An 11,646-nucleotide genomic window follows, 5' to 3' on the forward strand; every position below is an offset into this window, starting at 1 on the left:
AAATAAAAATCAAAAAAAAGTTAAACATTTTTGTTGTTTTAAGTCCTTTCATAAATCAAAGTGAATTAAATACTTTAAGTCATAAAGATTTTTAAAAATAATGATCATGGAAGCGTTTTAAAAGCTTTGTGATTTTTTGGCATTTTTTTCCCCTTTCTTATAATTGGCATAGAAAAAAAAATTGTCCTTAATTTTTTGACGTCATTGATGCACTAAAACGTAAATAAATTAAAAAAAAAAAAAAGTGCATTTTTTGTAATTAAAATTTTTTTTGCTGAATTAAAAAAAAATGTTGGTTTCAAACTTGTTTCCAAGAGTTTTACCCCCGTTTTTCGAGATAGTTTTACCCCCGTCCCACTGTTTAGTGATACTAACGTTCATCACTGTTTTGCAAACACAAAATTTTGTATCAGTGCAAGAGAAATCTAATCTGAGCGAATTAGAACAACCTGGAAAAAAAGTCTGGTCAATTTTTCAATGCTTTTGTAGAATAATAATTTATAAAATTTCTTCGAGCAAAGTCACAAATTTATTACATTTAAACTCCATTACTTTTAATGCGTTATTTAAACTTTGTTATATTTAAATTGTGATTTAAAAATAATTATCTTTTTATTTTTAAATCACAATTTAAATAATTATTTAAATAATAAATAATCATTTGGTCAAGTTTTTCTCTTTAACGCTTTAGTACCTACTAGAGTACCTACTTTTGTCAAACTATTTTGCTGTGAGAAATTTTCATTAATAGATTAACGAGGTTCGTTTTATGGTCGATACTTACAAGAAAAATGTTTAATTCTTGGAAAAATATTCCAAGTGAGCAGAATCCTTTTGTTAAAAACATTTTTTACAAACTTTTGAAAAATCTTTTAGAATGCCTTTGCATAACGTGTGGCAAGGAACATTCTCTTAGAAGCTTGATGCACCTTGTAACCACCTAAGTATCGCAATATAAGTTTAAAATGTCTATTCTTTCTGGAGTTTTTAATGTTTTATTTTCTAAATCCTCTTGGGAAATATTTATAAAATAGCGGCTCAGTGTCATAACTGACTGCCATAGTCCATAGATATTCACCATTGAAGATCAGTATTGGTACATTGAACGCTCGACTTGTGCCCTTATTATTACATCATAGATTACTTATTTGCTATTTTCCTTAGAAATATCCGTCGTAGCTTTTTTTTTCTTTTGTGAATTAAATTGCGGAATGAGAACTCAAAACTGTGTAATAAATATATGTAACATTTTAACGGGGGGCTTATGAGCATTTATAATTGTCTAATAACGTTGTATTTACCACTGACACGACGATACCATTGCATCCAATTGAGTTTAAGTTCAATCACATTGCAAGTTGTATTTGAATCAATGTGATACTCCTAGCACTTCCAGACAGTAGTGTTACCTTATCCAGTTATTTTGACTCAGGCTCGGAAAATAAACCAATGTTCCTCTGCGACTGTTTCCTCGTTTCACTTTGTGTCTTTTTTCTCTTGCTGCATGAGTTTGTCAAATAAAATCCTTTAACTTCAATTATAGTTATAAAATCCTTTAACTTCTCTTTACTAGTTATAGATAAAAGAAATGGAAATTCCCATATATACATTTTTTATACATAATTCATTCTCATCTTCCTTATATATACTCGCGTATAAGTCGACGTCGCATAAAAAGAAACGAAAATTCCGAATATACTCATGTTCAAGTCGACGCCTCTTAAAAATAGAAGTAACATAAGTATTTTATTCTTCATAAATTAGAAACCCGTTTTGGTCATAGTAATACCCTAATTTCACCATCTGCTGGAAGTAATAATACCCTAATAATATATATTGGTCAAGAAAAAAAAATCTTCGAAATATTCATCATAAAATATCCAATTTTTAAAATTTTTAAAATTTACAATTTTAATTATGAAGTTAGAATCAATCGTCTCCAACAAGGAGACGATTGATTCTAACTTCATAATTAAAATTGTAACAAGGAGACGATTGATTCTAACTATTTTTTTAATGACTATTATTTGCTTAATTACCTGCATCATCTTTCAAATTGTCTGAATTGTCTTTCATTGCCCCTTTATCATTTATAAGAAAGCATCCAGAAGCATCCATCCAGAGCATTACAGAGGCCACATTTCAGGAAAGAATGTTCGATCATAGAATTAGGGAACGGTTTCAAAACCTCATCAACAAAAGTGCCACAAGGTCAGGTTTCTTTAAATTGCTACTTTTGAATAAACTGCAAAGCTTGAACTCATTAACTAAGTCCATTTCTTGCGAAGTCGGTCTTTAAAGGGTTTGCTGATACAGACATCGAGTGGCTGGAGTATATGCTTGAGGTATTAACTTCCACCTGAAAAAACAGCAAGATTTGTTTGAGATCAACTGCTGTCTTCTTGTAAGAATCAAAAAGTACCAACAATGATCTCTTGCTAATCATTGATCCAGGTCTTTTGTTCCAGATCTTACTGATCATTGATCCAAGTCTTTTGTTTCGCGTAATCAGAACTGCATACCTTGCTCATTCACCTCTCCTTTGGGATAAAATTTTGCCTAAACACTTACACCAGATAGAAATTTGCGACTTTTAAGTAGAGTTACCCTGCCTGCCAAAGCAACAGTAATATGAGTTCTTTCATTTCCATTTGCTTTATTCATAACAGTTTTTTGCACCGATTGTGTTTATAGTTTGCTTCATACTTTTTTTACAAATGACAAAAAAACAAAATGAAAACTTTAGTCAAAAAATAAAACGAAAACACTTTCTCTTCCTAAAAGTTTCTGGGAAATTTCATAAAACTGGTTCTCCATCCAGATGATGCTTTAAATGTGGAAATAAATGATTTTGGTATTTTGAAACATTTTTTTAGTTAAAGAGGAAAAAACTGAATAGAGATCCCCTTGTGACTATAAACCCACTTTGTCGACTCTCTAAAACCTATGAATTAATCTTTTTTTAAATCAATAAATTGTACAATACAATCTCGTTGCTTTGGTCGTTTGGTTTATGGTATTACAGAGAGCTTCTTCATTTTTTTCGTCTCCAACAAGCTTTAACATCATTTTCTCTAGCATTTTTTGAGCTGCCATTAATCAGCTAAGTCCACGACTCGTAATATAAATCCAGCTTTATAAGAACTCCCACTTCGTTTCATTTTTAAAAATCTTCCTATAGCTGCAATTAGCAAATTGTCAATCAAATTAAAACCAATTAAAATTGTAAATGATAGTTAAAACGAAACTAACTTTACGTCATCTGAACGATTTTAAAGTTTGACTTTTATTGACGTGCACAAGCAAAAAAATTCTGCCAGTAAACAAAAAAACTATGACTACACAGATTGAGTTAACACATAATCAAATTTAACAACATGTACACTCAAAGTGAACTGGTCTAGACAATCGTGTCTAGACACATTTTCAAATAATGTTAAATTTAAAAAAGTTTAAAAAATGGGAGCTCGAGTTATACACGAAAATCGACATATATTAAGTATAAATAAACAAAACAAAAAAAATTTCATTTGTTTTATTTTCATCCACGAAGTTTGTCTAAAATTTCTCGAACTATGAGTATATACGTTTTTTCTATAAGCGTTTTCTTACTCGTAAATAGGTTTTCTCGGATATACGGTAGTTAAATATTTTCTTAGAAAAACAAAAAAGTAATCTATGATTTAGATTCAACCAAATTTAAAACTACCGGGACCTCGGCTCTACTACATTTGCTACCGTACCGCTAACATTTTGAATATGTTTATGTTAAGAAAATTTTTATGTAAAAACCACGTAAAGGTTAGCTTATTAGAAGAAGCTGGCTTCAACATGAAAATATCTTTTTCCCCTAAGTTCTGGTTTCTTTTGAATATGAAACCTTGTGACATGATGTATTAATTGTGATAACAAAATGACATGAAGCCTAACTTATTATTTTCCAACAAACGGATGCCACGTGATGCACCGTAAAAACCACCTTTTAATGGCGCACACTCTAAATTAAATTGAGATTTTTTTTTTTAATTCTTAAAATTTTAAATAAATAAGGCAAATTTAATAAAAACTTTAAAGTTTTTATAAAAACTTATAGGGGAAGGTGGGGAACAATGAATCGAGGAGCGCAGCGAATAGGAGAGATTTTCTACAAGATTAAGATTTTGTTTATCATGATAATTTTGACCACTGGTTTTTAGATGGTAATTATCATTTTTAACTAACAAAAGCAAATTTTCTAACTTTTCCTTTGCTTGTTATGGAGATCATATTATGGAGATTATGGTTGCAATAAAAATTGAAACTTGTTTATCGAATTTTGATGTATATGCGTCCTTTTAGCTGGTAAGCTTTTCATTTATAAACACTCATATCCCAAGAAATAAGACTTGATTTTAATTTGGTATGGGGGGTGAGACACAGTAAATCGGGGTACAGTGAATTAGTTTATTCATTGTACCACATGAATAATCTTAAAGATTAATTTCACACATTTTTTTTACAAATAAAATTGAATAATACATAATTGAATAATAATATTTGAATAATAATAATAATAATTGAATAATAATATTTGAATAATAATAATACTATATTTATTAATAATAATACATAAAAATGAATTTAATAGTTTCAAGTTATTACATATTGTGTTATTATCATTTTTGTTAATTTTTTTTAAAAAAATTTTAAACTTATGAATATAATAAATAAAAAATATATTTGGAGTAGCTTTTTTTAATTCCAAAAAGTAACAGAAATATATCAAAGCTAAGGATATTTAACTTTATATCTCAAAAAAAGAATAATATAAGAATAATAAAAATAGTGTATTCCGAGATTTAACAACTTTATGAGGTGTGAAGGAAAACACAACGTCAAATATTTGCTGACAAAGAAACAAAGATTATTCATAAAAGCATTATTTACATTCATTTTCCTCAAACAATAAGAAAAATGAATATTGCATAACATTAAATATGCAGCAACATTTGCGCAAAAAAAAAAATTTTATTTGAACAGTCTTTACAAAATATTAAATTACAAAGCTCGCTACGAAAATTTCACGTTTGTCGATTTAACTCAATAATATTAGTCTTCTATTTGCACAGTCAAGTAATTGATTGCGGAAATCACTGAAAACTTGAAATACTGAATCGTTACTCATCTTTGATCAATTTTTTTTTGAAATCTTTAAGAGCGATATTTCTCTCATCTTAATATTGATAACTGCCCTATTCCCCCTATACCAAAATTTCCGTGCTTGTGTGCAACCTCCATTTTCTTCCCAAATAGAAAGACCAACAATAACATCCATATTTGCATTAAGCGGCAGTTGAAACAAACTATTTTTATCACAACGCCAGGGTTTTATTTTAGAAATCTTCCTAATAAGATTCTCTTTCATCAGTGCATTTCATCAATAACATTACTCTACCTGGAGCAGAGCGTTGATCAAAATCAGATTTTAGTCAACTGTTCGATTGGAATGCAATAACAGAATTAATTACAAATATTTTAAAAAAACATAAAGATACTCTAGAAATTCAGATTTTTTCCCAGAAAGTCTCTGAGTCATAAGTGATGATTAATTTTCAGAGAGTCTCTGAGTCATAATTGATTATTGTAATAACAAAAAACAGCTAAAGAAAAAAATAAAATAAAGATGGATTTTACAAGATTAAAAAATCGATATGTCAAAACAAATTTAATGGCAAATTTTTTATCGAAAAAAACCCTCCTTTGATTTAATCGCTTTTTGAGGAACCTGGACTGGAACTACCAAAGTGTTTATGATTTCAATTGATGAGTTTATGTCTTTCTAGATGTTTTACGTATACTCATTTGATGACGGTTGCAAACTTTTCTGTACAAAACTGTTCTCGTCCCATAGAAATTCAATAGGATTTAGGTCTGGGGATTAAGGAAGTCAAAACTTGTCTTTGAATTTTTTCATCAGCATTTCTTTCAAGAAGTACACGCTGCATAGCTTTGAGCAGTATTTGAGATCATTATCCTGCTCGAAAATGTATTGAATTCTTCTTTTTTCATTATACTACCGATTTTAACTAAATCTTCGACGCTTCACAATAAACATCACGCACTCTGGTAAGATCTTCTTTTGTCGCTTCGGTGAACTCAAACTCTTCTTTTTGAACCAAGTACTTCGAGCTTCAGTTTGTCTCTCTAAAGTTTTTTTCTTCCAAACCTTCTTTTTTCCATTCACAGTCACCAAGGACACATTCGTCGTCAAAACACATCGTAGTACGAGATGTTTATTCTTATTGATTATGGCTGAACAAAGGAGAGAAACAATCCTGAATGAAGCCATTTATCAAACAAAACCTAAAGAAAATTTACCACCTATCAAATTAGAAAGTTTTTTCAATTTTTCGAATTTAAAAATTCACTTAATGAAAGCTTTTCATAAATGCTTACCAGTTTACTTTCATAAAACATTTCTATTATTTTTTTGTCTCATCTCTCACATCTCACGAAAATATTAGCACGAGTAGAATTATCTTTTCAAATTAAACGAATAAAAGCGAAAAACTTACAAAAGCAGTTTTAAACAAAGGTATATGCTTCAGTTCGTAATTAAAAGCTGTTCAATTCCATACCAAACTTAGACTTGCGTGTCAAGAACTTTTTCAGTTTTTTGAATTTAGAAATTCACTTAACCAGAAATAATCAGCTTTTTAAATATCGTTCATCGTATTGGACATCTCCATTTGTGTGATAAAAACAAAATTTATTTTTTAATATGTAATATTTTGCAAATTCGAATTGAGTTATTTTCTCTATATAATTAGATTCACTACCATCTAAAGTGGTCAGATACCAATTTTCAGCCAATACCTTCCACAATAATTTGAATTATTCAGGAAAAGGTACCACTAAAATATCCATAATGGAGAATATTGGCACAAAAAAAGGCATTTCCAGTCTAAAGTTCAAAACAACCTTTGTAATTTTTATAATCAATCAAAATACAAAAACCGTCTTTTACATGGTCAAACATCTCTTCTTTTATTTGAAAAAATTTCAAGTCCCAGGACTTAGTGAAAGTGTAACCCTTGGTTATCTTAAGTACTAAATTTCAGCTGTTTTTTTAAAGTTATTCAAAAAAAGCCGATGCTATAAAATCCATCATGGCAGACGTGAGCATTGATGATTTGATAACTTGATCATTTCAAGCTTCATCGTGACTCTTTTGGAATGTTTAAGATCGTTTGTGAATACATTTGTTTATTGCCATCGCATGAATAATAGCAGTATTGTTTGGCGCAGATATGCGCAACAGCCCCCGTCTGATAGAAAATAGCTTTCATCAGTCAGACACAGCGTTTTACGTCACTCTAGAGTATAGTCACTTATAGAGTATATATGAATAGCCCGAAATCATCGATTAGAATCGAAGTTGCAAAGATATCACAGGATTCGCTGCATTTTGATATGAAGTATTTAAATATAATGTAAAAAAATAAACTTTCATTTACTATCCACACTTTGTATATTAGTAAATCCAATAAAAAGATTTATGCAAAACAAACTACGCAGCAACTTTTGGTAGACCTGAACTACCAATCTAAAATCTACTAGCCAATCTACTAGCCAATCTACTAGCCAATCTACTAGCCAATCTACTAGCCAATCTACTAGCCAATCTACTAGCCAATCTACTAGCCAATCTAAAAAATACAAGCAGTACTATTATTGAACTTCAGCACAATGTCAGCGTGCTTATTTACTTTATCAAACAAATTTTTAAATGACAAAAAGAAAGCTTGAAACCTTTACATTGATTGACATGTTTACTTTCCATTTTGTAAGTGCAAAAGTTTTTCTCACTTGTGAACTTGATTATCTTGAAGAAATGTATCACATTTCTTCAAGATAATCAAATTCTCAAGAGAAAAAAACATATAGCTGCTGTTTTCCAAACAGCGCATTTTATTTGCACAATAAAATATAGTTGCTCACAACCTTTTGCTGAGTTAAAAAAACAATGCTTGAGTTACTTCTCTTTAAAGAATTTAAAAATCATGTTAAATTATATGCAAGTACTGGGCACCCTCGAAGTTGTTGTTGGTCTTATTATCGCCATCGTTTCATACGTACTTGCAAATAAAGGAAAATTAAATTTTCAAAATACGCCTATTTGGAATGGAGTCGCCGTAAGCTACTATTACTATTATGAATTTTACAATTACTTAAATACTCCTATATTTCAATAAAATATTTTGTTTCCTTTTTAGTATCTTGTTCCTGGAATTCTCGGAACCATATCCGCTATACAGCAAAATCGTTATGCCGTAAGCTTTTGATTTACATTTTTTAAAATTTATAATACCCTTGATGGAACTTTAGCAAATAAAATTAAAAAACAAATTACGGTGATTAATTGTAGAGTAACCCAGATAATGTGCATGAATTGTCTGTTAAGAGTAGGGGAGAGGGGGGCAGCTTTGAACATTTTTTAATTTTTTTTTATAAATCAATATTTTAATTATTCAAGCCACTTTTTTTCTTCTGAATATTTAAAACAATAATTAAGGAATAAAGCTGCAGTGTTTAAATAAATTTTGAGCTAAAAAATAAGCCAGAATATTTATTTCTACAGCATGCGCGAAAAAGTTCAAAACTGCCCCAACCTGAGGCAGCTTTGAACACACCTGGGGCAGCTTTGAATTATCTCTGACAAATGGAAATAACAAGTAATTAAATTTTTTTTTAAAAAATAAAGCATTGATTTATTTTAAAATTTCTAATAGTAAGTTTAAGTTTCTAATAGTAAAAATCAGTTATTTTTTCTAAATTATCTTATAATCATTCTAAAGAGTTGATCTAACAAAAGTTATATAAAGCTATTTAAGCTGTAAATAGAAGTAATTTTTTAAAAAAACAAAAACTTACAAAACCAACTAAACCTTAAACTTAAAAAAAACACGATTATAAAATAAATGGAAATGGATTAAGTTTAAGTTGGGTATGTCAAACCATAATTCATTTTAGAGCTTTTTATTAGGTAGTCTCTTAACATTATTTCCTTATCTTTGTTAAATACTTGTGCGACAGTATATTTAGTTGTCAAACCAAGCTTGGTCTTAGATAAAAAGTTTCTATACTTCTTTATTCTGTAATGGAAAATATTACGTTTTATATTATAAGCTACAGCAGCTTTGTTTAGCCTCATTAATCCATTTGCAACTTGGAGAACAGCATTATTAACATTATCCTCTATGACTTCTGTAACTCTCTTTTTTTTGTAATTTCGAACCATTTTTATCTTTAATAATCAAAAATCAGGCCGTAAATAATCAAGCAACAAAGTATGAGAGTATAAACAACGATTCAAAGGTGCCCCATTCAATTTATTCAAAACTGCCCCAATAGCGATTTAAATAATAAACGATGATTTTTCCAAACAAAATTATCTCAACGATTGACATTTTCTGCTTAATTGTAAATCTTATGAGTTATCCTACCTTATAAATAACATTAAACATCTCACTAGTTAGAAACGTGGTCAAAAAATTCTTACAACTTTCTATCGAAATGTTTACGGTTTGTCCTCAAAAACAAACCAATCATATATTTTGTCCACTTTATGCCAAATTCCAGGAAAGACAGGTGACAACTGCGAGGGTAAATATTATCTTCACAAAATATTTAGTTTTATTAAGTTTAAATACAAAAACGCTTCAAAAATGCATTTTTTCAAAGCTGCCTCCGTTCAAAGCTGCCCCCCTCCCCCCTTACCCAGACAAGTGAATTCATTGCCGAATTTCAAAATTTAGCTGGAACAGTTATTATAAATGAAAAACGTTTTTCTCTTTTTTTGAAGAATTTTGTTTGTGATGCACCTGCTCGTATATTCCTGAAGTGTATGGTAAACCACACAGGTTACAATTCTTGTGAACAGTGTAAGATTGCTGGCACATATGTTTAACATAGAGTTGAAAATCAAATTGACACTTGTATATATTTTGAAATTAAACAAAATTTGTTTGTTATTGCTCATATTATCTCTCACGAGTGTTAGGATTCCAAATGTCTTTTCAGCTTTTATTGTAACAATCTATAATCTGGATTATAATTACTAAAAATTTGAAAGTGAAATTTATTTTTAGTTATGATTGGGTTTAAATCCAAGATGTATACCACCCAGGTTTGTATCATAAATCTATAACCCTTTGTTTTGATATACTATTACATCAAAATGAGGACTTTTCATTTTTCTAGCTGACAAGGAAGAATGCATGACCTGCAACTACACTACAGCAGCTGATAGTAGCATCGACGAAAAAAAGGTTGAGGAAAACTGTGATCAGAGGGTGGCTTTACCACAAGCACCTGCACTTTATCAATCAAGGGGGAAAAAATGCAAGAAAAAAAGACCTGTTACTTCTTCTGATTTTGAAAGTAATTATAGTGAAGTATGCCAGAAGATACCTCAAAAACAAATCGAACTCCATTTTGATGTATCTGCAGGTACCATTTTACTTTTAAAAGTAACAACTAGATTTTCCATGAACATTGTTTTATGAATCTGCTTTTTTGAAGTTGATTGAAGTATGATTTTTTCTTGTTGTAGTAAGCATATCAGACAATGGTTTGGAAGATGAGGAAGATAATGAATTTGTACCTTTGTCAAAATCAAATGAGTATGACATTTATTTTTTGGTTAGTTTGTTTTAGTGATTCTTAAAAAACAGTTCGTCTCAAATTGATGCAATGTTAAAAGTTTGAAAAGATTGTAAAAGCTATGTTAAGTTTTGGAATTTGTAACTATGTAGTGATCCATGTTTAAAATACATTTTCTTTGGTTTCCAGATTTCCAGCGCTCAGTTCTTTCCTTTTAACGCTCAGTTCTTTCCTTTCAATGCAAGGTTCTTTGTTGGATGCGCAGCAACGGGGGCAGAATTGGAAGCAGTTCAATAAGCAGCCCAATTAACTGCACTTTGATTCAAGATATGGACACGATGAACACCATCGATGAGTTTAACATGATACATGCAGAGCCTTGGTAAAAGAAGTAGAAAAACTAAATTTACGGTTTCGAAAATCTACTGCCTTATACAACGCTTTACTACATAAATTTCCGAAAACAACGGAAACAGAGTTTTACAAGAAAACTCAGAGCATATTAAGAAATGCTCCAGCACGCAAGAATGCTGAACTAAAAAAATAATATATCGAAATAAATATTTAGGTTTTATTTAGTTTTTAATTGTATTGCACCCTCTAATATATGTGTATTGCATGTTTTTGAAATAATACTTTTCATCTTTACAATATAAAATACTCATCTGATATTTATTTTACGTAACACTAATTTTTAAAAGTCCAAATGTTTTAGTATTTTTAAATCTTTTTAAAGCAAATAAGCCGTCTTCAAAATTACAGGTATGAGGTGTCTAGAAGACAACTGATAGGTAGTAGCTTCACAGATGACTAATTGAGATGCCTCAACTACATCTGAATTCAGACGTCTAAAAGGTGTTAATGTAGTAGCCGTCTTTAAGATTAATAATTTAAAGGTGTCTTGAAGACATCTAATATGCAGATGTCTCACAGATAATTGAAATTAGATGTCTCAAAGACATCTGAATTTAGACGTCTAAAAAGGGTTAACATCGAGATTTC

At 29.9% G+C, this 11,646-nt stretch overlaps 1 protein-coding gene across 7 annotated transcripts; it reads left to right on the plus strand.

The window, feature by feature from the left end:
• The first annotated feature begins 7,858 nt into the window (after window positions 1-7,858).
• Window positions 7,859-11,302, plus strand: LOC145190587 (uncharacterized). 7 transcript variants are annotated; one of them, XM_090065620.1, is made up of 6 exons: window positions 7,859-8,174; window positions 8,256-8,312; window positions 10,131-10,168; window positions 10,243-10,491; window positions 10,595-10,664; window positions 10,834-11,302. In XM_090065620.1, the coding sequence occupies exons 4-6, from the start codon at window positions 10,260-10,262 to the stop codon at window positions 10,952-10,954; spliced, it is 423 nt and encodes a 140-aa protein (XP_089921746.1). In that variant the 5' UTR covers window positions 7,859-8,174; window positions 8,256-8,312; window positions 10,131-10,168; window positions 10,243-10,259; the 3' UTR covers window positions 10,955-11,302. The 7 variants fall into 7 exon arrangements, 5 of the variants coding, with proteins under 5 accessions (XP_089921746.1, XP_089921742.1, XP_089921743.1 ...); XM_090065616.1 differs by having other exon boundaries at window positions 7,871-8,174; window positions 10,595-10,683; window positions 10,834-11,256; XR_016444647.1 differs by having other exon boundaries at window positions 7,871-8,174; window positions 9,845-10,491; window positions 10,834-11,256.
• The last annotated feature ends 344 nt before the right edge of the window (window positions 11,303-11,646 follow it).

This window comes from Hydra viridissima, unplaced genomic scaffold, assembly GCF_058129835.1.
Source record: "Hydra viridissima isolate aposymbiotic clone 2 unplaced genomic scaffold, HvirCarnegie_v1 scaffold_10, whole genome shotgun sequence".
NCBI lineage: Eukaryota > Metazoa > Cnidaria > Hydrozoa > Anthoathecata > Hydridae > Hydra > Hydra viridissima.

What these genes read in the sequence shown, in the direction of transcription:
- LOC145190587 (XM_090065617.1), top strand. Translation starts at nt 10,260, where the DNA reads ATGACCTGCAACTACACTACAGCAGCTGATAGTAGCATCGACGAAAAA. An exon ending in CCATTTTGATGTATCTGCAG is followed by an intron (nt 10,492 to 10,594) that starts GTACCATTTTAC and finishes TTCTTGTTGTAG; the next exon opens with TAAGCATATCAGACAATGGT. An exon ending in AGTATGACATTTATTTTTTG is followed by an intron (nt 10,684 to 10,833) that starts GTTAGTTTGTTT and finishes TTTGGTTTCCAG; the next exon opens with ATTTCCAGCGCTCAGTTCTT.